Below are 27,274 nucleotides of genomic sequence, written 5' to 3'. Positions count from 1 at the left end.
GGTAGCTCAGCTGTATACTGTACTACATCCTATGACTAATGCCAGAAATGTATGGAGCGGCTGGAATGGCTAAGGGGGCTCTCGTTGTACCCTTGATGGTTGAAACATAAGGCGAGTCTCTTTTTTTTTAGGAGTGTAGCTCCTCCCCCTACGTCTGTTTAGCTGTTTACCGAAGGCGAAAAATGTCATGACTCGTTAAAAAAGGCATGGCAGAAGTGACCTTTTAGATTTTTTAAAGTTAAATGCGCTGATTCACCGCCGTTCGCGTTCATATTCGATTCTCTCAGCCTAGGCAGAGGACCTAGGGTAGAGGGTGAAGAATTATAGCAAACAAGTTTTTTTGGCAGCCAATGATTGATTGAAAATAATTTAAGTGGTAAATACGATTTTCACGTCAGGCTATGACGTCACTAGCGTAAATTAAGCCAGGCCAGTTGTTTCCAAGATCATTTCACGCCGATTAGGATTTGACCTTAGCCATTCCAACCCCTCCATACATTCCTGCTAATACTTTGCAGACAGGTGATAGCAGACTGAAATATAGAACGAGTTAGGAAACGTAAAGCACCGCCCATTATCATCCGCGGTAACTACTGGATGTTTTACTTTCAACAGCAACACGTAGATGGCGGGAAAAATATACTCTTTGGCGCGAATTTTAAAATGTTTCGTTTAATAACATTGGTGTTACTATAAACATTGTTCGTGCGAATTTTAAGAACAAAGAAATTATTCGTGTTATTATGTAGATTTTAAAATATATTTTCACCCATGTTACAAATTAAACTTTATTTTTAGAATTAATGAATCTCTCCGAAGTGTTTGTATATTCTTGGTTGAAATCGTTTGTGGATGATTTAGTCTTATATTTCCTTTTTTATTTTTGCACACGCCAGATGGCGTTTGCAAAATTTTAGTCTCTATACGGGACAATTGACGAGGGGAAAGCCACTCGGCAATAAAGTCTTTCTGAGGGTGTAAGATGGGAAGGGTATTACGCCGTTTAACGCGGAAATACACTCGGGATTACTTTTTACAGTTTTTATTTCAATATTAGAACGGATTAAAGGCATATCGCCCGAATTTACGGCATTAATACTTCCAAAGAGGTAATACCGGGGGAATACGCCAGTGGCTGATCCCTCGGACGAGGTTGTTCGCTTTTCGACTCTTTCGAGCGATGTTCGGGGCTCGCGAGGTTCGCCTAGGCGCCTCGCTATCACGGCGATTCGATATTATGTACGTAGGTAACCTCGTATTTTAAGCTTAAGATGATACTGAGTGGAGATTGCAGCTGTGATGAACCGCGGCTACCGCGCGCTGTTAGGGGCGCCTCAGCTTTATCGGGAGACAGACGGGAGTCTATAGTAATGTACGCGGGAAGCTAATATTTTCAGTCGGCAGCACTAAGCCTTTGCTTAACTGAATTTTCTACTTTGATTTAAATATTAATTTTTTAAGCTAAGTATAATTTTTGTGATCTAAGTGAGACCATTTTTGTTCGTAATATATTCTTTTACTAATAGCTCAAGTGTTGTTTATTTACTACTTGAAGTTCCGATATAATTTTATAAACAGATTAGCATCATTAGCCGAGCCAATATTGTAAATTAACGGATGTCAATATCAAAGCTTAACCAATATTTTAACTCAATGAATCTAAAATAACAATATAATCTTTAATATTTAAAAAATATTCAGGTAGTATATTATGAAATATTAATTAAAAGACGCAGTAATTGTCGCGATTAGTAAAATCAATTGTCGGTAAGTGTACTCATACAAATGGGCAATTGATTTAAGTTCCTATATAAAAACTAGTTCAAATAAAACGAAAATTATATATTTCTCTTTTAATATCAAAAAACGTTAAACTTCTATTTTAGAGCTGAAAATTAAGAATTAAGCAAAGAAGCTGGAAATTTTTGTGTCAGAAAATAATAAATTTTATATTCTTTTAAATTTAACATGATATATTAAAAATAAAGAATAGCTTGATATCTTTTCCAGTAGAAAATTGTTTGATATTGATATTTTAGTTTCATTGATTTTAAATAAATTGTTTCTGACATCGGTTAATTTACGATATTGGCCAATTGATCATCACTAATAGTTTAAATAATTTCAATTAAACGGTTCAAAACCTTTAGGATAAGCTTAGTTTTATAATGAGTAAAATTCTAATGTAAAATTCTAATTTTAAATTTATTTATCGTAAATAATCAATTTGCCGTAGATAATTATCGTAGATAATTAATTTATCGTACATAATTAATTTATTACCTTAGTATAATTTATGCTGAAATAAAAATACCGCAATGAAAGAGGAAGTGACGTACATATGGGATGGGTAAATGTTTGGCGGGAGATTCAAATGTCGATTTGGATTTGGGTTAGAAAAATAAGAGAATACGGTTTTAAGTACCCACTCCATATGGACCCAACCCTATTGATTAGATTTAGATTTGGGTTTCTAATCATTTAAATTTTTAGAGAATAGTGTCCCTGGATACTTTTGAAGTGTTTTGCTTATTTCCGCTCTCGCGAATTTCCTGGAGGCTGAAAGTATTTCACTTATTTTCGCCCCTTTTCAACCTAGTCTTGCTGTGAGTTATCAGGGTTCATACAAACCTGGAAAAATCAGGGAAATAAATAGTTGACAAAAACCTCAGGGAAATTTAGAATTTTTAGTAAAATTCAGGGAAATCAGGGAACTTTGCGTCAAACAGAGGCCGAGTAATTAAGCAAAATGTTCATGATATGAACATACCCTCAATTGGAATAATATTTCACTAATCTTTGGAGGCTCATAGCTCTGGTTCTACTAGAGATAAGGGGATGTCCTTCGAGTATGTTATAATCTTATTTGCCCCCATCCAACGATACTAAAAACTAGGGATTTCGTCAAACAGGGGCCGAATAATTAAGCAAAATGTTCGTGAATATTCCCTCCATAGGATTAGCATTACAGTATACTTTGGAGGCTCATAACTCTGATTATATTAGAGATACGGGGATGCCCTTTGATTATGTAATTGTCCTATTTACCCTTCCTCCTTCGTTAACATTTGCTCCATAGGATGCTCCATATACGGGAAAAATCTGGGAAACTCAGGGAAGTATATGGGGAAAAACCTGAAATCTCAGGGAAATTTGTTTTCCAAAGTTTTATGAACCCTGCCTATTATGTCGGTTTTCTTTTTAGCAGGAACGGAAATAAGGTAACTTTGAGACACTTATAGGGGTCACTGCCTGACTGGACCAATGTCCTAAACATTGATTGGGTGTGCAAAAATGTTCTGGTTGCTGGACCAGCTTGTTTTGTTTCTGTTAGTAAGGTCATTAATTCTAGGAGAGCGGTCGCTCTCTTAGATAAGACTTGATACTGCCTCTAATGCTAAAGGAGGGTTCTTTGATTGGCCGTAACTTTTTTCGCATTGTGTTTGCTGCTTTGAAATTTTGCCAGTGAACTAAAATTTGGGCCCTAATTTTGTGGTTAAAATTTCAAAGATATCCAACTAATAGTTAGTTCTATAAAGAAAAAAGTTGTTAAGGGTGGTTTTAGAATCCATAAAATTAATCAGACATTTGGTGAAAAATACTATATTGTTCCATAGAGATAACATGGGATTTTTTTGAAAAATGACCTTAATTGGGATCGTGTATAAAGAAAACTATTCATTCGTTACGTTTGGGAACCATCTTAAATGAAAGATAACAGTCCATAGATGTGCCTTTTCTTAGTTTCATTAAGATAAATTAAGTTTAAGTATTGATTTTTATCATTATTAACACATACTTTGACTTACGTTGTTTTGGGTATTGGAATTATGGCGTTTTACCACTGTTAGAGACAGGCATTTTAGCCCTAATTTTTTATATTGGACTTACGGCGTTTTTGTCGTGATTCACGCCGTTAGAGGGATATTAAGCAAGAAAAACATGGCGTTTGAGCTCTTGTAGGTGCTTTGCCTGGGTGCTTGTAGGTGCTTTGCCCGGGTTTTTGTGGGTACTTGTGGGTTCTTGTGGGTACTTCTACGTACTTGTGGGTACTTGTGGGTACTTGTAGGTACTTCTGGGTACTTGTAGGTACTTGTGGGTACTTGTAGGTACTTGTGGGCGCTTGTAGGTACTTGTGGGCGCTTGTAGGTACTTGTGGGCGCTTGTAGGTACTTGTGGGCGCTTGTAGGTACTTGTGGGTGCTTGTAGGTACTTGTGGGTGCTTGTAGGTACTTGTGGGTGCTTGTAGGTACTTGTGGGTGCTTGTAGGTACTTGTGGGTGCTTGTAGGTACTTGTGGGTGCTTGTAGGGACTTGTGGGTACTTGTAGGTACTTGTGGGTACTTGTAGGTACTTGTGGGTACTTGTAGGTACTTGTGGGTACTTGTAGGTACTTGTGGGTACTTGTAGGTACTTGTGGGTACTTGTAGGTACTTCTGGGTACTTGTAGGTACTTGTGGGTGCTTGTAGGTACTTGTGGGTGCTTGTAGGTACTTGTGGTTGTTTGTAGGTACTTGTGGGTGCTTGTAGGTACTTGTGGGTGCTTGTAGGTACTTGTGGGTACTTGTGGGTACTTGTAGGTACTTGTGGGTACTTGTGGGTACTTGTGGGTGCTTGTAGGTACTTGTGGGTACTTGTAGGTACTTGTGGGTACTTGTAGGTACTTGTGGGTACTTGTGGGTACTTGTGGGTGCTTGTAGGTACTTGTGGGTACTTGTAGGTACTTGTGGGTACTTGTAGGTACTTGTGGGTACTTGTAGGTACTTCTGGGTACTTGTAGGTACTTCTGGGTACTTGTAGGTACTTGTGGGTGCTTGTAGGTACTTGTGGTTACTTGTGGGTACTTGTGGTTACTTGTGGGTACTTGTGGTTACTTGTGGGTACTTGTGGGTACTTGTGGTTACTTGTGGTTACTTGTGGGTACTTGTAGGTACTTGTGGGTACTTGTAGGTACTTGTGTGTACTTGTAGGTACTTGTGGGTACTTTCAGGTACTTGTGGGTACTTTCAGGTACTTGTGGGTACTTGTAGGTACTTGTGGGTGCTTGTAGGTACTTGTGGGTGCTTGTAGGTACTTGTGGGTGCTTGTAGGTACTTGTGGGTGCTTGTAGGTACTTGTGGGTGCTTGTAGGTACTTGTGGGTGCTTGTAGGTACTTGTGGGTACTTGTAGGTACTTCTGGGTGCTTGTAGGTACTTGTGGGTGCTTGTAGGTACTTGTGGGTGCTTGTAGGTACTTGTGGTTACTTGTGGGTACTTGTGGGTACTTGTAGGTACTTGTAGGTACTTGTAGGTACTTGTGGGTACTTGTAGGTACTTGTGGGTACTTTTAGGTACTTGTAGGTACTTGTGGGTGCTTGTAGGTACTAGTGGGTGCTTGTGGGTACTTGTGGGTGCTTGTAGGTACTTGTGGGTACTTGTAGGTACTTGTGGGTACTTGTGGGTACTTGTGGGTACTTGTAGGTACTTGTGGGTACTTGTAGGTACTTGTGGGTGCTTGTAGGTACTTGTGGTTACTTGTGGGTACTTGAAGGTACTTGTGGGTACTTGTAGGTACTTGTAGGTACTTGTGGGTACTTGTAGGTACTTGTAGGTACTTGTGGGTACTTATGGGTGCTTGTAGGTACTTGTGGGTGCTTGTAGGTACTTGTGGGTACTTGTAGGTACTTGTGGGTACTTGTAGGTTCTTGTGGGTACTTGTGGGTTCTTGTGGGTTCTTGTGGGTACTTGTGGGTTCTTGTGGATACTTGTGGGTGCTTGTAGGTACTGGTGGGTTCTTGTGGGTACTTGTGGGTGCTTGTAGGTACTGGTGGGTTCTTGTGGGTACTTGTGGGTGCTTGTAGGTACTTGTGGGTGCTTGTAGGTACTTGTGGGTAATTGTGGGTACTTGTGGGTGCTTGTAGGTGCTTGTGGATACTTGTAGGTGCTTGTGGGTGCTTGTAGGTACTTGTGGGTACTTGTGGGTGCTTGTAGGTACTTATGGGTACTTGTAGGTACTTGTGGGTACTTGTAGGTACTTGTGGGTACTTGTAGGTACTTGTGGGTACTTGTAGGTACTTGTGGGTACTTGTAGGTACTTGTGGGTGCTCGTAGGTACTTATGGGTGCTTGTAGGTACTTATGGGTACTTGTAGGTACTTGTGGGTACTTGTAGGTACTTGTGGGTACTTGTAGGTACTTGTGGGTACTTGTAGGTACTTGTGGGTACTTGTAGGTACTTGTGGGTGCTCGTAGGTACTTATGGGTGCTTGTAGGTACTTATGGGTGCTTGTAGGTACTTATGGGTGCTTGTAGGTACTTATGGGTTCTTTTAGGTATTTGTGGGTACTTGTGGGTGCTTGTAGGTACTTATGGGTACTTGTGGGTGCTTGTGGGTACTTGTGGGTGCTTGTGGGTACTTGCCCCGGGTGCTTGTGGGTACTTGCCCCGGGTGCTTGTGGGTACTTGCCCCGGGTGCTTGTGGATACTTGTAGGTGCTTGTGGGTGCTTGTAGGTTCTTGTAGGTTCTTGTAGGTACTGTGGGTACTTGTGGGTGCTTGTAGGTACTTATGGGTACTTGTAGGTACTTGTGGGTACTTTTAGGTATTTGTGGGTATTTGTGGGTACTTGTGGGTGCTTGTAGGTACTTATGGGTGCTTGTAGGTACTTGTGGGTACTTGTAGGTACTTGTGGGTGCTTGTGGGTACTTGTGGGTGCTTGTAGGTACTTGTGGGTGCTGAAATTTGTTTTCCAAAAGTTGTATGAAGCTTTTTATGGAACATACGTTTTAAAGTCATGGTTTTAGTAATATAAAGTTTTACCAAGAAGCGATATCTAGTTTCCTAGGAAGAAGGTATAAGATGCCTAAGTATTCGCGCGCCATAGTCCCAGTCCCACTTTCAAAATACAAGGAGGGACGTTAAAGGAGGCCGGGCTATTTCGCCTCTCCTCAGTCGGAAAATACGTAGTTTATGTCATTCGCGTCGCGTTTACGTGAGTTTTCTGGTCCGTGACCAAATAAGCATTTTTTAAACTGGACATTAGGCCAGCGACTTTGGAATAAATAAACTGGTCCGTGACCATTGACCAGAGCACGTCGTCTGCTAAACTAAAGAAGTGGATAATTAAAATATTAGAATTTTAATGTGTGGAGTCTGATTATCCTTGATCTTTCTTAGTATTCTCGTGGACGACTGACCCCCCCCCCTCCGATTTAATTTTTGAACTGGACCAGGCAAAAAATGATTGTAAAAAATTGTATTATGTTAATTACAATAAGAATACAAACTTTTAATGATTTACGTTTTTTTTTTGAAGTATCATTATAAATAAATGTCTGATTGAGCTAAAGTTATGGTCCCCTATATATATATGTTTCTGCTTAGTGCAGATTTTGAAAATGTAAATCAGTTTCTTAACATTCTTAATTATAATGAAGACTGAAGGAACAGATATTAATCAAAAATGTCCTGATTAGAATCAAGACCGAAAAAGTTTCGATAAGACTGAGGTTATCACTTGTCTGAAGGATCAGATATTAATTTTTCTTTTTAATTGAAACTTAAATGCATGCTTAAGAAAAAACAACGTTCCATTACCGTTTTCCGTTGAAATAAATTATTTTACTGGTAATCAATTTCAAAAATTTACTTATCTCGGCTTTTCGACCACAATTCCATTCCCCGAAAACATTTTATCATTACATTAATTACTTTTGGGAGATAACGTGTCAAAATAACCTATAAAACAATAAAAACTGTAATAGCGGTCTGTTTAGCCATGACAACAACCTTTTAAAAGTTACAAGGACTGTATAACCCTTTCGAGACTAACAGGACCTGAGCAAACTATAGCTTAACCTGCTACTAGTACGACCAGGAAGAATTGATGTAAACTGGAGTTGAAATTTCATCATGTGCGACCTGCGGCCCAGAAACTCTCCCATAGTCCCAGTGTGTGTAGAACATAATTTTTTCGCTGTTATCTGCCAAAATCAATCTTTCTAGGTAGTGCCGCCTCCTCACTTGAATTTTTCATGATATATTAAGGTTTAAAGGAACAAAATACTAGATTACTTTTTTCACTACCATGTCCCTCTGCTACCTAGAAGCAAACTTTCCTCTCTTTTTGCTACTCATTACCGGTGCCATTCCCTTAACTTTCTGTTCGTTATAACTACTATCATGAGTTTATTTATTTCAAACCAAAATAATAAAAAAATGGATTATTTTTCCTTTTGTGCTACTTAGAATTTACAAATGTATATAACGTTGTGCCGTGCCATATCAAATAGTCTCTAACTATTGTTTGAAACTAGAGAGAGAAATTGGTCAGTAACACTGACCATGCCCTGAACTATGAGAAAGAACAATACGACGGTTCACTAAAGTACACTTGATATTACATCATTTTGCAAAACCGCGAGTAAAAATGTTACTGTCCCTATTGAATTTGGCGACATTGGTTTTAGAATAATTAAAATGTTCCACTGCGAAGCGTGCCGGTCACGAATGGGGATGTAGCGTCTTTAGGAACCTTTTAAAACGCAAAACCATACACGTACTCTCCCAAAAGTAATTAATGTAATGATAAAATGTTTTCGGGGAATGGAATTGTGGTCGAAAAGCCGAGATAAGTAAATTTTTGAAATTGATTACCAGTAAAATAATTTATTTCAACGGAAAACGGTAATGGAACGTTGTTTTTTCTTAAGCATGCATTTAAGTTTCAATTAAAAAGAAAAATTAATATCTGATCCTTCAGACAAGTGATAACCTCAGTCTTATCGAAACTTTTTCGGTCTTGATTCTAATCAGGACATTTTTGATTAATTAATCTCTAGGCTTTTTAGAGTTACTATTGCGATGATTAAGCGCTTCTCTATAATTTATGTTTCTAACTTTGCGAACTAAATTGCGGGATGACTTATAGTTCGCAATATTAATCAAAACTTAGGTTTTGCACTTGCATTTGTACTGACTTTCTTAAAGAGACATATACACATTACTGTTTGGGACAACCTGGAGAGTTCAACGTTGGAGATCTCAACAAAGACATTTGGCAGGGTCAGATCTGAACTGCACCGACGATCCTAAACCGAGACTCTGGAGCCAAGAACTATTTAGTACCAACGGACAACCATCAAGCGTAGCGCCGTTATGCTTAGTGGTCGGCGTTTGGACAAGATAATCCACAGAATTTTGGTTAATCAGTTATCCATGGATAATAATCAGATAATTATTTGTGATTACATTGCATTAATCATAGACTTCCCGTGGATAATTTCAAATTATGGATAAAGATAAAACAAACAGATATTTTCCTATCCAAATGCCGACCACTATGCTGATCAATTTTGGCGGCATGTCCACATATAACCACATCCCTCTGCTAAAAGGACGACTAGACTGAAGAGTAAAATGCCAGTAAAAACATCCAATTGATAATCTCGCCAAAAATAGGCAGTCAGGCAAGTTTCTTGTCAGCAGAAAATAAATTAGTTTTTACTTTATTTCATGTTCCTTAGTAGCTACTTAAAAGTTATGAACCTTTTAGTGATTAGTTTTTTTAAGACGTGACACACACCGTTCCCTTTCCAAAACTGAAGAATTTCTCATTTGTGACCGTGCCAATAAAACAAAGTGGTGTTCAAAGGAAAATGATTACAATTTTTCGTCCAGAACTGCACATGAAAGCACTAAACTTACTAGGAATGGTGGAGGTTTCTGCCGGGATGGTACACAACGGAGTCGTTAGATGTCGATGATTTGATGCAGGGATGACGATGGCCAGTTTGCAACCGAGTTGAACGCGGCGGAGGCGCTAGTTGACCACCCAAAAACTGCCAACAAAGTCTTGCCTTTACCTTCATCTGAGCCACCTCCTCCTTTATCTGAAATAACAAACGAAATTCAAGAGGTTATAAAACAGGGCTTATGAAAACCAAAAAATTAAAATAAATAAAATAACCACAACCTATACCCAGTATTATTACTTCAGAGAAGCAAATAAAGCATTACATTCGAATAACAAAGGCTAGAAAACTCCGAGTCGAGACGAGAGGGTATCCAGCCTGAATGTTATCGTATTTTCATTCCAAAGATGAATTATATCTAGCCGCTCAAAAATAGTGGTCGGCATTTGGATAGGAAAATATCTGTTTGTTTTATCTTTATCCATAATTTGAAATTATCCACGGGAAGTCTATGATTAATGCAATGTAATCACAAATAATTATCTGATTATTATCCATGGATAACTGATTAACCAAAATTCTGTGGATTATCTTGTCCAAACGCCGACCACTACTCAAAAAAGATAACATGCAACAAAGAAACAGACCTATAGCCCTTGCGACCAAATGGCGGTCAATGAAGATTGGTGAAGGTTAAAGTGACTAATCCTCTACAATATATCATCTATGATTCTGTAAAAGGATCTAATATTATCGATTTGATAGTATATTTACCTTCGGTTCACTTTGAACCCTTAAGACCTCGTCAAAGAGGATACAAAACAACGCCATTTTTGCTGGGGCCTAGGGTGTTTAAATTAGATATCCAATCTAAACCGGTACAACACCCATGGAAGAAGTAAAATTAACCATAATTTTCCATTGCTTTAAGCCGAGAGCAAATCGGTATCTTCCCATTGCGCAGAATTCCATTAGACCGAATCCCGCCAATGTTTTTAATGAATTTAGCCCAACCGCAGGTTTGGTATTTACAACTCAAACGACGCTATTTGTCGAATTAATCGACCCCAAAAATGCTAGCGTTTTCGATACATTTTTACTGCCTGGGAAACGCAACTATTTGACGACTATGCAACAAGATGATAATAAGAAACGACCTCGGGAAGTTTTCAACACCGTATGTTCTAAATATGTAATATAATAGTATAGAAAAAAAGTGAAAATTGGACTTGACTATTTGGGCACAGAAACGCTTTCATCCAATAAAACGTTCTTGTTCTAAACCAGGTTAGGTTAGCTTTGGTAAAGTTAGGTTAGTAATATTTTATAAATCATTTAACAATGTTACGCCTTTTCCAAAACATTGATGTTTATCTTCATTGACTTCTCAAATAAAACGCCTTTTCCAAAAAATTACTGTTAGGTTTGGTTTGGTTTGGTTAGGAGGACATCTCTTTCTCTTTGAAGCGGTTATATAAGTACAGTAAAACGGCTGGTTTAAGGTATGATAAATATAACATAAAATAAAAAATCAATATTAGCAATTGGTTTTATTATGTCATATTGTGCTGATTTTTTACTATTTTGTTCTTATAATCCTTAGTTCTAAAATAGTAATTTAGAAAATGTTTGGATCTAGTGGTCATTTTATGTAGGCCTTAAATTGTTTTAAGATAATTTAATTTTTACTAGCAAAGATAAAATCTTTGCGGTCCCGGGATTTTATTTATTAAAATTCCGTTGGGAAAAACCCGCAGTGCGTGTTTTTCGGTGCCATGGGATTGTCCCATTGTTGAATCAGGAACGTGGAATAGGATCGCATTACGCTTACGGCGAGCGATTTCGAGATTTTCATCATCTTTCGAACCCTATCTGAGAAACATTTATCGTTTATACGGGAAGAATAAATGTAATTTTTAATTGTGGTAATGGTTTTTTCCCCATTTGGGTTTTCCAGAACTAGTGGTCGGCATTTGGATAGGAAAATATCTGTTTGTTTTATCTTTATCCATAATTTGAAATTATCCACGGGAAGTCTATGATTAATGCAATGTAATCACAAATAATTATCTGATTATTATCCATGGATAACTGATTAACCAAAATTCTGTGGATTATCTTGTCCAAACGCCGACCACTATCCAGAACCGGTTTTGCCCATATGCGAAATGGGTTTTTTATGGTTTGAATTAGTTGATATGTATCATATGTTGTCCATACAATATATTATATTTTAATTAACATTTTATGGTTAGTATATATTGAAATGTTTAGAGATTATTATAGAGATTGTCGCTTATCTTAGTGTTACTTTATAATATTACCATAATTTAAAATTGTGATCGTAGGAAAAGTAAATAAATTACAAATTAAAACAAAGATTTTTTCAAATGAAGGGAAAGAATGCGATTAGTCAGGGTTTATCACGTGATAAATCAGGTAATGATTAAGGTTTACTCTGAAGGTGACGGCAGGAGTGGTGATGTGAAGTCACCTCCGGCCGAGGGGATAACCACTACGTGAAGTAGGTGTACATTTGATTTCGTAATATTTAAAATATTAAAAATATCGGAGAGTAATGTGAGATATATTTGAAATATTGTAATACCGTAAAGTATGGTGTATAAAACGCAATACATATAATGCGAAGAGTATACTGAGAATACGTATAGTGATAACATTCGAAGAATTTCAGGAATTGTTACCAATATTAAGAACCTTAGTATAATATTTTATAAAACCGAGAAGTTTCGTAGTATTTTGTTTCCTTCCCATATTATAACCGTATCTGGGATTTCAGTCCAAATTCCAGCACTTTCTAACGGTAGATACCGAGTTCATACATACATAGCTTTACAGAGTAAGAGAGTGGTAGGGCAAGGCTTCTTATTGGCTTAAGCTGTGACCTGACGTTTACTAGTGGAGTTTCACCCTTTTTCACCTACACTTTGACCACCACGTACACTGGTAAAGGGATGTTTTATATTCGCAAGGGAGAGGTTAAGCAAGATGCGATTCCTAAACTTATGTTCGGTTTTTTCGGTCCTCTGTTGTTAATGTTAATGTTTACTAAAGCTAGGTTCCCACTTGACCGAAAATAACGACAAAAAATTACTTTTGCGCAGGCCTTCGACGCTAAGATCTTAGTTCGGTTCATACATTCGACCGAATTCCGACAGGAAAGGGCGGTTGACCAGTAGTCACGTGGCACGAGTTTGAATTGGGACTCAGAGCCACAAGAACTTAAGCCTTGGCCTTCAATTTCTTTATGTTATTTTAATTAGGGAGCTTACTTCTACCAAAGGCGCATAGATAATCAGAATGTGAAGAACTAGAAGCGTAACCCGCAATGTGAAAAATTAGTCCCCCTTACAGAGCAACGGGAAGAGTTGGTCTTATGCCGCGGAGGAGAGTTACTTTCGCGTAGTTTTACACAAGGTACATGCGTAAGTCGGATCGAAAATATGGTTCACTTATTTCTTTATTTTCATGTTGTCCTCTATAATTTAATACCAATGCCTAATGTAATCTAGTCATTTAGGTAGTCGGGATTCTCGGGAATCGGGACAGTCTTGTCAGAATGTCAGGTTTGAATGTAGCAAACATTTTAGAAAGGATGCCTTTTTCGTAATTGATGAAGACGGAAAACTTAACTTAAAGTGCTTGTTCGAAAAGAGAAATCTTTAAAAATAACTCATATCCATACTCGGATATTTATTCTAATCCTTCTCATTCGAAAACTGTTAATACCAAAAAAGTTATATAGAATGAATAATCTGTCTTTCGAAAACAATGCAAATGTAATTTTGGTGAAAAAAACGAAGATAAGTATTTTTTTTTCAAATAATTGATATTTTATAATCATGTCTTTAAACTGGAAAAATTTAATATCTGTTACTTCGGCCATTCCATTTTGTTCTCTTATCATTTACTTTTTCTAGTCTTTGTCCACTAAGACATTTTTTTATTAATCATTTCCGCCCCCATACCAAAGTTCAGTTAGATAGCTGGCTGGGCCTTTATTTAAGCATGTTTTTTGTGTTCTTTTTTTAATGATATCAGAAGTGGATCATATTACAGCTCCCTAGAAGTACAGGACGATATGACATCGCTGTGCATCAGCATTGTCTCCTAGCACTGAAGAGAAAAGGGTATATGCGAAACGCAGCGGCGAATTTGTGAACTAAACCAGAGGAATGATTTTGGCGCGAAATAAATTTTTAAAAAAGCGGGGAAAGAAAACTGAAGTAAGTGGTAGCCAATGAGGAAAGGTTTGATAGAGAAGAGCGCGGAAGGAAACAAGTTGTTCCATATATAGTGTTGGGTTGTGAATGTAATAGTAAAAGTCCACTTTATTTTTCCGATTTTAAAAAATAACTGGCGGTCTATAGGTATTTCGGGCAATTTTTAAACGCTTGTGTTGAAAAGGAAATTAATATGAATTTAAATGTTCAAAATAGCCTTCATCATGCTAGAACATTTTCAATGCATCCCAAATACAGCACTGAGTTTCCACCAATTTAAAGGTTTTTAGCGGGGATAGTTGGACCGATTTATTACTAATAATAGGCTATGTGCGTCGACATAGAAATTTGTTTTCCTTTTTTAAGTCTGACAAATTTTTTCAATTCTTTAATGTTTTCCGTTTGTGAAAGATGCGGGTCAAACTTTTTCAGTTTTACAAAACGTTTTAGTCGCTTTTAATATCACACAAATCGTGTTCAGATATGTCTTTCATTTGGGCATGCGACGATTGTAATTAGTTACATTGACAGGGCCGGATTAAGGGGGGGCGAGGGGGCACTGGCCCCCGGGCGCAAGGCTTTTTGGGGGCACATAGAGTTAAACTATTCCCCCTTAGGGACATTTGCTGTTAAGTTTTTTCCGACTTAAGGGGGCGCACACTATCTCGGCCCCGGGTGCAAAATTGCTTAATCCGGCCCTGTACATTGATCCTAGGCGTTTTTCCTAATGAGCAAAGAAACATAAGCCATTCTAAAGAAAATAATAACGCGATAACAAGCTTCACACTAATCACGACACTGACGGCGGTCTGACACCCATTACCATCAACCGGAACTTCCGTAGGTTAACGTAACTCCAGATCCGGATTAATGGGCAAACTAAAGTTGTAAAACTGAGCTATAGATGGCGGGCTTGGATGTCTTGGAAGAAAACGCTGTTTACAAAAGCACAACCTACGTCCTGTACTTATAGCAAAAGTAAATAGATATCAAAAAGTTAATAGCTTTAAGTCAATCATACCTTCCCGCCTGCATGCTATGTAAAATGAGTATCGAGTATCACGTGGCTTGCTTGTAACCAATAGGATGTTCGCATGACATCATAGAAGCGACAAGAGATATTGGAAAGCAGTACAAATTACTGAGCATCATGGGAGTAAATTTAGGGCAATATCATTGGTAGCCGCGCTTACGTGATGGAAAATGGCGCCGTAGTAGTGCGGGTAATTGCTGAATTATGGTAAATTATACATATATTAAAATACTAAAGTCTAAAACTGTAATTAGTTTCATAATGCCGCGTAAAAACGATTTTAGTTTCGCCTTCGGTATCGACCCAGTGCAATTTTTATCTGAAACCTACGAATAATACCGCATGCTCTTCCATCATGTTGCAAACAAAAGTTTTCAAACGTCCTTGGCTCTCCCAACATTGTAGTATTGTTTTACGTTCATCTTTTTGTTTCACGAATTCGTCATAATCATATTCCTTATCCATCTATTTTATCACATTCATAGGCAATCACATGTAGTCTTCACAGATTTTGTACTAGGCCTAGGCTATACTGTCACAGTCTCACAGCAGACAGCTGATTGAAATTACCTTTAGAACGCATGCGCGTCGATTAAACCTTCAACAACCCGCACTACTTCGTCTGAGCGGCGCGACACTAGATACGCTAGGTACATGTCAAGTGGTTCGCTAGGTGCTACGGCATTTGTGCGCTGCCGCGGAATAGGAGCGGGAATCTCAACTTTCATAACGAGCCCATGCCGGGGAGATATTAACTTCTTGTTTATACTCTATTTACTTCTCCTTATAGGGAGCTTATAGGGATCCACTTCTGGTAACTTCATATAAAACAGGAAGCAGAAATCTATCCCTTCAGATAAAACATAACACTCTATCTCAAGTCAATGGATTTTGAAAGCATCGCATGTTCAACAAGCTATTTTTGTTAGTAAAAATTTGAAATATTTAATTGTAAAACTTTTGATGCTTCAAATTATTTTTCAAAAAAATGAGCATTTCAATAATGGTTTTTAGTGAAGCAATTACTTTTTATATTTTCCAAAAATATAAACTTCTCTAAGAAATAAATCGGAATAGACGTTTCTATAAGGAGTTTAAATTGAATTTATATTAATTAAAAATATAAGTTAAAACTTATTTCCACAGTCCACTTAATATATGAAAAATGTAACTATATTTCAGTAAGGTAAAATAAGCTAAAAACTCGTTCATAATGTTGAGTAAGATACTCCATCTTGTTTTTTAACCTAGCCAAGTTTCAGGATTTTTGGTCGAACTACCTAGAAGTTTCTTCCTGTAAGGAAAATAAATTCTTCTCTCACGGAAAGCGCTTAATTACCGAGGGGTCGGACGTTTTGGAAAAAGTGTACGGAATTTCGAAATCCAATTTGATTTCGACGGATTTCGTCGGATTTCATTTGATTTCAGAATTCGATAAAATCATCGAATTTTGAGATTTTTCCCGTGATTCCGTCGGATTTTGCTACTTATACGGTGATTTCCACGGATTTTGCGATATTTTCCTTGATTTCGTTGGATTTTGAGGTTTTTTCACGTGTTTTCCTCGGATTTTGAGATTTTTCCCGTGATTTCGTCGAATTTTGTGATTTCTTTGGATTTTGGATTTCGTGAATTTTGTAATGGATTTCACTATTTTTTTTACTGATTTTGTTATTTCGCTGCTGATTTCGGAATTTTTATTTCATTTTGAAATCAGCATTGATTTCGGATTTGTTAAGTTGGATTTCACGGATAGCGTACGGGATTTCATGAATGACCGACCCCGCGTTAATTACACTACTGGACTTTCAAGTCAACATTATTTTTCAAGGTCGATATACATTTTTTTATCAAACAAATTTTTTTTTCAAACTCGACACACATTTTTTATAAAATTCGAAACAAACTGCAAATCTAGGTTTCATGCTAGAAATTCTGCTTTTCCGGAAATCCACCATTATTTTAAACTCAGTAGCCTAATTTAGTTCTGAATAGGGCATATTATGTGAAAAACAATATCATTTCGGAAGAAAGGTAGATATCGAGAAATGTAGTAGAAAAGGTAAGTTCGATCGTCAAACTTAGAACGCCTTGCATTTCATCCAACGAGTAGGGGGGGGGGGGGGTGGAATATTGGCCGTCACTCGTCGATATTTTTTAATCAATAATAATTTAAATATAGAGTACATTTTTTGGTGTATAGAAGAGCTTCGTTTCCATTTGCGATGAAAATATAACATTTACCTTTTACCATCGGCACATTTAGCTTTAGATATAGTTTTACTCAGGTATACGTTTAAAAAAATTAACGTGCTCAAACAGAAATACGTGCACAGGTATAATGAATAATATATTGTATCGATTTAGTATCTCCTTGGATTTCTACAGGTTTTGTAACGAAACAAGAGTTTAAATATCGAACCTATTGGTTTTTACCCAAATATCAAAAATATTCTTAAATACTACGCGTATACTTTTTCCAAAATAAAACTTTTCAAATTTAGGATATTTACCTTCTAAAGGAGTATCTCGAAGGTTCACACCGTATTCCAAGATACGAATTCTTTCTAGATCCACACCGTTTTCATGATGTTTATTCGCGAAAACAAATGCCAGTGCCAGTACATTAAAAAAATTACTTCACCTTTTCAATTGGTAATTTTTCATCACGTTGTTGTTCACGATTGTTAATCCCATTACAAAAACCAAACTTCTTATATTTTACATTGAAGACTTTTAATTTCAGGTAATTAATGAGCTTGAAAATACGAGGAACTTACAATTACTTCAGTAGCTTCAACAAACACCCGCACGCAAGGAGATAATGCTAATAAAGCAACATAAGCTTCACTCAAGCTATAATACACTTTTATTCCATTCACGTAACGTATGTTTCCCGTACTATATTCGTAAATTTCGATTTGCGTCCTCTTTTTCTACTTATGAGTTGCCGAAAGAATACGTGTACTTCCTCCTCTAAGCCGATCTGGGGCGAAGAACCCGAACCTTCAATGTAGTGTCTCTGGCGTCAAATAATATTTCCAAATCGATTGATTTTTTTCCTTTCAACTACGGACTCGTAACATTAGTGGACAGTATGAGAGGCCGTTTCGGAGTACCATTCTTTCTAGACTAAATTACCTGTTATTTAGAACGAGGAGCAGTAAATGGTAAATGTTGTTCCTCGTTAGTTTTTTGGGTGTATCTATATACAAACTGATAATTAATTCTTTTGTTGACCGGAGCGATGTGCTTATCGCCTTTGTAATTTAACCAAGCCTAAATTGTTAAATGTAACTTAAATGGCACTTCCTAGAGATCATTTTTCACTTTTAAATTATATTTCTTATTGTTTATAAGGGTTATATATTTTGGAAACTATCATATTGGTGATACTGACAAAACCGCTAAGTAAATTTCCGGAGTAGGCAAGCACGAAGAGTAGTTTAGTTACTCGTCTAGCTGTGCGAGTTCTCGATAAAGGATTTTCTGAGACTCGAAAAATACTCGAACCTGCTTTTGGAAGGCCTTTAACTCTGAAAATTGGATGAAGTAGCTATAAAAATCAACTAGAATGTCACGTTTATTTTTAAAGAGACTCGTGTTAGTGCTTATTGGGTAGTTTAGATCTTAATGCCAGTGTAATGTAGTAGGGTAGTAGCTCCTAGCTGGTTCAATAGTGGAAGTAAAAGTAATAAAATACAGTTAATAATAGCGTTGACTATTATAATGATATTTTTGGTTTATTAATTTATTTCTTCTTTTTTTTTTAAGTAATTTTTGTTTGGGACTTTGCGCGAAGTATAATAATGGCTAGCGGCTAAGGTGAGGAATGAGATTCCGAAGAAGATATTGATGAGGAATTAGTTTGTTAAATTTAAAGGGAAGAAGACTAATACTGTCTGGGAAATGTTTGAAGTAGTTGTCGATGATCATAATTACACTAAATGTCTATTATTAGAGCGATAAATTAACAGAAAGTGCTGAAATACTGCAAAACCAATTCCCAATTTCTCGATAAATGCTCGAAACAAATTTTCCAACTACTCGATACTCGGCTCGATACTCGATAAGGGAAAATTTCAATACTCGAGACTCGACTCGAAACCAAAATTTCAATACTCGAGACTCGACTCGAAACCAAAATTTCAATACTCGAGACTCGACTGGAAACCAAAAATTCAAGGCTCGCACAGCCCTACAGTAGATCCGTTTCAACAGGTAACTGAGCAATACAACTAGGACTCGTGACTAGCGAGCCGAGTTCGAGCCGAGCCGACACTTTGGCTGCTCGATTAATTAACGAGCGAGCTTTTTAAGGTCGAGCCACTAAGACTCGCGAGCTTAGTCACTGAACTTCAGTTTTGGGGGAATGGAATTGTGCCCGAAAACCCGAGATAAGTAAATTTTTGAAATTGATTACCTGTAAAATAAGTTATTTCAACGGAAAACGGTAATGGAACGTTGTTTTTACTTAAGCATGCCTTTAAGTTTCAATTAAAATGAAAAATTAATATCTGAACCTTAAGTCAAGTGATAACCTCAGACTTATCGATACTTCTTTAAGTCTTGGTTCTAATCAAGACATTTTTGATTATCTTTATTAGGAATTTTTTTCCAATATTAGGCAATTAATTCATACTTTTAATACTTTTCTCGATAAGGGTAAGCTTAGAGTTAAGAGTTTTAGTAATTTCTTGTCGAACTGTGACATCAAGGGCATGGTTGTTTAATAACGGATTTAAATATTTGGAAATTAACAATTTAACTAGATTTACATTACCAGGACAGTTGCATTTAATAGGTTATACAAAATGTGGGAAAATTATTTGGCAGTATGTGGCGAGTACTAGGTAGTTTAGTAACACATAAACCAAACATTCTGCAAAATCTTTTACAATGGTTAAAAGTTTAATTAAAAGACGGCTGGGGTACCATACACTCACATTGTCCTGAGCTTCAATTAACTTAAGCAATGGTGTGTTCGAGGCTGGCTGAGAAAGCTGGTTTATGCAGTTTTCACATTCTGAATTCCCTTCTGCCACCGTTACTAAATGTCCTCCGCTTAATGCAACTGTGCAGTTTCTTATATTAACAGTACAAGAATCTGAAATTGTGAAAGATTTAGTATTCTACTCTAGACACCTGATTAACATTTTACCATTTTCCGTAACTTTCTCCATCATCTCTACTAGTTTTCGAAGGTACGGCGAAAGAAGAGTTCTCTTCTCTTCTTCCTGGGCCACAACCGAGGGCAAGGGATCTTTGTTTTCTTTGCGCTCTTTTATTTGTTTTTGGTATTTTTTCGAGCAATTTCTGAAACTTCCACATTGATTCCACGGCTTGCATTGAAATATGTAGATGCTTTTAGGATTCCAATCTTAAAAAACATGCTCGAGGCCCAACGAGCATGACCATACGTCCATGCAATCGTTAAAACCACCACTACATCTTAGATTGCTGAAGCTTTCTTCAATGGTATCGCTTGATAATTTTCGGGTTAGCACAAAATGAAACCCATTTTCTAGCAAATGCTTCGTTACGGCAATTGTAGACTTTGTAGTTTTTACCAAGGCTTCGTACGTTTCATTGGTGAACATTTCGGTTTCTATCGTTGCATGAGTTTCAATTCCTTCGATAAACATGAGAAAGTCATTTTCAAGCCACTCTAAACGTTCATCATCGATGCGTGAAAAAGGGAGTTTATTTTCATTACTTGAACGATGACCGTAAGTGTTATTACACATATCGTTCATTTCAAACCATTTTCTCTTAATTTCCATGAAGAAAATGGTAAACTCAACACTTTCATGGTCTTCCACTTTTACTTGATCCAATTCTAGCATTGTTTTCAAAGCAGCGGTAACTGGCTGTGAAAATACTTGCACCGCTCTCAGAACATTCATCTTCTCAAATGTCGAAGGAAACGGGACCTTTCGCATTAGGAATCTTAGCGCTTTCACGACCATTCCTTTCTGCTTGTTATATAACCTAATCAGGTAGTCTGACGAAATTAAGACTCCTATGAACAACATATATCCTGACAAAAACTTTGAGCGTATGTTTTTAATTAAATGGCTTGGTCAAACCCCATGAAAAGTTTCCTTTCATTATCTAGCGGACGAACAGTTTCGTGAGTTAGGATACCATTTTTGAATTTTTTGAAAGCGGAGATGTTTGTCTTATCTGCAACGAGTCTAAATACTCGAAACCCACGTCGTTCATCGGCTTCTATGACCTTAGTTAATACAGTTGTTCACCATCTAAATCAGCCACAAAGAAATAAGCAACTGGGAAATTAAAATTGGTGCTTAGTCCTTGAAAGATGAAGCAGAGTATGTGTATTGCTAATTAGTCTTCATTACTACCGGCAGATTTCTCTGGAATGGACAAACTCGTTTGGCCAAAAATTTATCTAGGTTAGGATTGTACAGCTTTTTGCTTTAATCTTCATCTCATCAAACATAAGAGAGCCAAGCACATCCTGTTCATTTGGAAGTTTTGAAAATTCCCTTGCAAGGTGGGCCACTACCAAAGAATTTATTCCGTCTTTTTCAGTTGATTGACCACTATAAGAGTAGTTCGATGATGAAAATGAAGAATTTCCAACTCCGTCATGTAAGTGTACATTGCCGCAGACTTATTAATAATAAGACCGCAAATTCTCATAGTGGATTCTTGGTAGACGATATATTTTTTCCCATAAGCAAGTATTTGCTCGCTGAGGAATTTTGTTTTTATGTTGTTAGAGTTGGTGGCGTCTTTGATAATTTTCTTTATTTGAGCAATTTCTATATTTCTTATTTCTTCAGTCAGCCTTTTTGATGTAGTTTTTAGAGTAGAAATTTGCTTTTGCATTTTTACAATTTTATTCTTTAGTTTAAAAACATTTCTGGGTGAGTATTTTGAAATCCTCTTGCGGGTATAAAATGACGCTTGTGTTATGGCATCCTTGCTGTTTTTTTTGAGTAGGTAAAGGTGTAGATGTAGATACCATTCCACGAGTCATTTCCCGAGTTGTAAAAATTGTTCTTTGAGTTTGAAGAAAGACACAATTTGTATTAATGGAAACGGGGTCTTGAGTTTGACTCAGTTCACCAGGTGCATTGCTCTCAGCTTGAGTAATACCATCGGGTGAAAATATAGAAAAGTTTTCTTGATATTGAATCTTCTCACTATTTCTATACGTAGGAACATTAAGGTCAGTTTGCTTCGAGTCATCAGGTACATTTCCGTTGGCAATCAACAGCTTCAGAGTTTATAATTGAAATATCAGCGAAATCTTCCACACAAAGGCTTTTTTTCGGTAAAAAATTGAAATTTAGAGAGCTTCAGAAGCATTGCGCCGAATCCCAATCAACCGAACCCAATCGCATTCGACCGAAAAACCCGCACTATGGCGGATTTACGATTCGGTCCAATTGGAAAATCCCATTACACCTAAAAACCCCCACTTCGGGTTTTTCCCGATGGAACTGAAATAAATAAAATCCCGGGAACGCAAAGATTTTACCTTTACAAGGAAAAACTAAATTAATAACAATAATAATGATAATAATCTAAGCTTTGCCTACACTAAGTCTGTGGCTTGTTTACAGGTGGTTCCCTTTACAATGCATAGAAGGGTGGTGGCAAGCCCCTATGCCACAGCTAACCGACAGCGCCCTATACTAACTATTACCGTTAACCTCTGCAAGTTTTGACGGAAAGGAGAAACCGGGTTAGACCGCGGAGAAAAACTCCTTTAACAAGCGGGGAGAGATCTTGCAAACTCTACGCAGAAGGATTTGTTCCCAGATTTTCACCCGGTGCCACAGTCCGGGATCGAACCCGGGATCATCTTGCAGCGAGGCGAAAGCGCTAACCGCTACGCCACCCCACTGTTCAGCTTTAAAAAATTTAAGGCCTATGTAAAATTAACACTAGATCCAAACATTTTCTAAATTATTATTTTAAAACTAAGTATTGTAAGATTGTAAGAACGAAATAGTAATAAATCAGCAAAATATGACATAAAAAAACCAATTGCTAATATTTATTTATTTTTTATGTTATATTCATCATGAAAATACTTTAAGCCAGCCGTTTTAATACACTTGAAGTGTATAACCGGCGAACCGCTCGATAGAGGAAGAGACGTCCTCGTAACCTAACAGTAATTTTTTGGAAAAGGCATATTATTTGCGAAGTCAATTAAAATAAACAACAATATTTTGGAAAAGGCGTAACATTGTAAAGTCATTTGTAAAATATTACTAACCTAACTTAACCAAATATTGGCGTTTTATGTTATGGCGTTTTGGGGGTCAATGTTTGGGGGCCCGTACCTCCGAAACTAAGCGTTGTAGACCCCATGTTCTTTGACACTTTTCACTCAGTTTGACCCAAAGAATACACCCTTTAATTTATGACATGCTTATCAGAAACACCCTGTATAGTCTAATTGTTTCTCAATTTTCCATCAACTTTAATTCAAAAAATTGTATTTTCCTAAAGAAACATCAGTAAATAGTTATTAAACAAACCCAAATTTCAATTCTTTAGTTTACCGCAGTTAAAAGAATAATTTTTAAGGTTATTGCTTCAAAATTTTAAAGTGGGCGCTGATTCCTATGCCAGCGTTCGCCAAGCAGAGTTGTGGAGGTCTAGGGTGAAGTCACACAAGCGAGTTGAGAAAGAGAGATTAAATCCCGAAGCGAGCGCGAGCCCCCTTGCCTGTCTCGCACGTCGCACGCGTATACACTATAAATCTATCAATTTTGAACGCCATCTATGATGAACTCGCAAAAATAAAAACACTGGCCAGGATAGGGCAAAAAGTCGCGTTGGAGCTCTTAAATAAAGGTACACTATTTATATTAATATTATTATTATTATTATTGGCGTATTTTCGATATGTTTTGCGTTTTAAGAACCGTAGATAAAAATCAAAAACGGTTTATTTTATCAATTTAATAATGTTATCATTTCATTCTACATTTATTTTGAAATAATCAGCGATTGCGTACAATTAGATTCAATTTATTTAACCAGCAATACACAGGTATTTTACATATTAGTTATATTTGTTCCTGATATAACCTCGTAGAATTTATTACCTTAAGCCCAAATATCTCATCGCAAAAAAACGAGGGATAGAAGCATTCAAAGCTAGAAGCCTGAAATTTTATTTTGGACGTAGAACATTAGCGTTTACCAAGGTCTGCGGTATAGAGGATTGTACTTGCTTCCTCTACGCACAGTGTTTATTCCAAAAATATGAAAACATAAATAAAATAAATTTTACTCTTTAAGTTCTACAAAAATAGTCTGTAATCAGCTATCCAAAGATTAATGTATAATATTTCCTATTAATAAGGACAAAATGTGCAATACAAAAAAGAGAACGATTTTTTCTCCTGAAGTCCGGAATTTTGTTGTTCAACTCCAATGTAGACGACGTCGTTTTGAAACGCACTTGTGTTTTGCGAGTGAAACTCGATCAAGGTCTTTTAATGTACTGTTTTAAAATATCTCTAACGGTTTACTAGAAAACGTTGCAAGGATTATATAGACGATAGATAACATCACTGCGACTGGCCTGTTAAAGAAATTCCACGAAGTTAGTGTTATTCATCTTGAAATGGATTCATTCACATTGGATGATTTATGTAAATCTCCATTTTGGGTATGTTAAGTGTTTATTATTTTACCAAGGTACTGAATAAATCAATTTATGGCGTTTGCGTTTTAATTATAAACTCTGTAATTATATTCAATAGGACGGCAATTTGACATGGTACACGGATGATCCAGACTTGACTCCTTGTTTTCAAAAGACCATCCTGGTCTGGGTGCCATGCGCGATACTCTGGGTATTCCTTCCATTTGAAATAGCGTTAATCGCCAAGTCGGAGCGGCGAAGCGTGCGTTGTTCTCATATTTCCATTACGAAAAGGGCAAGTATTTTTACAACCAATACGCGTTGGACATCGGCCGTAGCAGGATGCACGTTCTTGCCACTGTAATACTTAAAAAGTAGGTCGAGGGGTCGGACTTCGGCCAAAATCCCGTACACTTACCCTGAAATAACTTTGAAAATCCTAAAATCCCACTGAAAATCCTAAAATCCCTTTAGAAATTCTAAAATCCCACTGAAAATCCTAAAATCCCTTAAGAAATTCTAAAATCTCAAAATCCAAGTCAAAATCCTAAAATCCAAATGAAAATCCTGAAATCCAAGTTAAAATCCGAAAATCCAAATGAAAATCCTAAAATCCGAAAATCCAAATGAAAATCCTAAAATCCTAAAATCCAAATGAAAATCCTAAAATCCTAAAATCCAAATGAAAATCCTAAAATCCAAATAAAAATTCTAAAATCCCTTTCAAAGTAAAAAAAAAACTTAAAATCACGAAATTTGTATTAAGATCTAAAATAGCTTCTTGCTAAAACTCAGAGGCGACGAAGTATGCGCGAACACGATGTTAGAAAAGGAAATCAAGCTCCTGGCAAGAATTTTACACGGATACGGTTCCGCCTGTTGTTGATGGCTAACAGCCCAAGCTGGTAGGAGTTCACCTTACCAGGGATATTTGATTTTAATACCTCTTATAACCCTGGCCTTATAAGTATCCTCCCCCATTATCCTTAATCTTCCATGATCTACATATGCATAAAACGCTCGACACCAGCTTGAGAGCTCACTGAAAGCTATTACATTGGACTTGTCTGTGTGTCTGTCACCGCGTTTGCAGTTCTCAAATCGGAGCAAAGGTATTCGCAATATCCAAACCGCATTTGCAGTTCACAGTGAGAAATATTAGCATGTACTCCAGTATCATCGTTAGGGTTAAAATGTACGTGCCGATCGGCTAGGGTTACGAGAAACGCCTAGCCTCTCAATGGCAGGGCTTCCACCAACTGATCAGTGATCACGCAATTGCGGCATTTTACCTCGCCGAGTGACGTTGACGTCACGGAGAGGCCTTACACTGGACGTACGATCTGGGGGTGAGTGTGAGTCTGTCACCGCGTGCTTCTACTCCCATCGTTAGGATTAAGAAGTACGCGGCGGTCGGCTAGAGTTACGAGAAACTTCTAGCCTCCCAATAGCACGCCTTCCACCAAAGGATAACGCAATTGCGGGTTTGCTTATCCCTAAATTTTAAAAAATTTTTAAAGAGGCATACGCTTGAATTCAAAGATCAACAATAGCTATGTTTAACATGACTGTTGGAATAAAGTTTTTTAAAAAGATTTAGCTAGAATTAACGTTAAATTAATGACGATTATTTAATTTTTTTAAAAAAGTCTCGTAATTCCGTCTCGACTCGGAGAGGTTTATTTTTGTTTCCCAACTTGTCTTATCATTTAATATGAACCAATTGCCTTATAAATTTACAAAATCAGTGAAAAAGATGGTCGCTAGAAATCAAACGTTAAAAATTGCTATGTTTAAAATTATTTTAGGAATAAAGTTTCTTAAAAGATGGTCGCTAGAAATCAAACGTTAAAAATAGCTATGTTTAAAATTATTTTAGGAATAAAGTTTCTTAAAACGACTTAACTAGAACTAAGGTAGATTTCTGACGATTAAAATAATTAATATAAACTATATTTATTTAGTTATTTATTTAAGAAAAACCTCTTAATTTGGTAGTTAGCCCTCGTCTGACCTCGGAGAGGTTTATTTTGGTTTCGCAACTTGTTCTATTATTCTACAGATAACTCTCGGATAAGTTTCTACTTCTTAATTGTTTCAACATGTTACGATGAAAACTAGTAGGTAGGCCGAGTGTTAAAAGTAATAAAAATCAATTTAATTTTAAGGGTTCTAAAACAGATTTGTTGTGACGGCTTATTTGTTAACATAACTAGCGCCACTCCCCTGATATGCATTAAATATGGTGTCAAAATATGATGAATAGGTGATCTACTTTTAACTTTAAATTTCGGTTTTCACACTACGCTTAAGTGGTAGTATAGTAAATTGAATGAAAACAAATACCCCAGTAACACGAGTGTTCCGCGTTCGAGTCGGTTCGAGGTAGATTCGTCGGTTTATGGTCTAGTCGGTAGTTACGACTAAAATCCGACTCTTATCCAACTTCAGTTGCCAACTCCGCTTTGCAGTCGGCCGTGAGAACAATAAAATAGAGTTGGCTGATAGTTGTATTTTAAGTCGGTTAATGTAATGAAGGATTAGGTCGGCTGCTTGACTCCTTACCAACTAACACGCGTTTCTTTCAAATAAAAGTTAACAATATGGGTCTAGAGGTCGACATATCCGACTGCCTACCGATCACACTGAAAATTTCAGATTTAGTTGTAATGAAGCTTCTTCCGCG

General features: G+C 36.9%; 2 protein-coding genes across 2 annotated transcripts in view; one reads left to right on the top strand and one right to left on the bottom strand.

The window, feature by feature from the left end:
- Nucleotides 1–9,860, bottom strand: part of LOC149712113 (uncharacterized) — a 31,275-nt gene extending 21,415 nt beyond the window's left edge. Inside the window, exon 1 of the mRNA XM_089856019.1 lies at nucleotides 9,682–9,860. The gene's annotated coding sequence lies outside the window, so the exon portion shown is untranslated. The remainder of the gene's footprint in view (nucleotides 1–9,681) is intronic.
- A 14,627-nt stretch (nucleotides 9,861–24,487) lies between these two features.
- Nucleotides 24,488–25,073, top strand: LOC149712112 (multidrug resistance-associated protein 1-like). Its single transcript, XM_089860696.1, has 2 exons — nucleotides 24,488–24,612; nucleotides 24,707–25,073. Exons 1-2 carry the CDS (start codon nucleotides 24,568–24,570, stop codon nucleotides 24,950–24,952), a joined length of 291 nt encoding a protein of 96 aa, XP_089716822.1. The 5' UTR covers nucleotides 24,488–24,567; the 3' UTR covers nucleotides 24,953–25,073.
- The last annotated feature ends 2,201 nt before the right edge of the window (nucleotides 25,074–27,274 follow it).

This window comes from Phalangium opilio, unplaced genomic scaffold (assembly GCF_054372755.1).
Source record: "Phalangium opilio isolate 3A_F unplaced genomic scaffold, DU_Popi_V2 ptg000011l_1, whole genome shotgun sequence".
Lineage (NCBI taxonomy): Eukaryota > Metazoa > Arthropoda > Arachnida > Opiliones > Phalangiidae > Phalangium > Phalangium opilio.
The sequence above is the reverse complement of the archived record's forward strand: the minus strand, read 5'-3'. Positions and strand labels throughout refer to the sequence as shown.

Bases quoted from the DNA above. Each gene is read 5' to 3' on its own strand.
- LOC149712112 (XM_089860696.1), top strand. From the start codon at position 24,568: ATGGATTCATTCACATTGGATGATTTATGTAAATCTCCATTTTGG. The intron at 24,613-24,706 runs GTATGTTAAGTG...TATATTCAATAG, and splicing joins TATGTAAATCTCCATTTTGG to GACGGCAATTTGACATGGTA.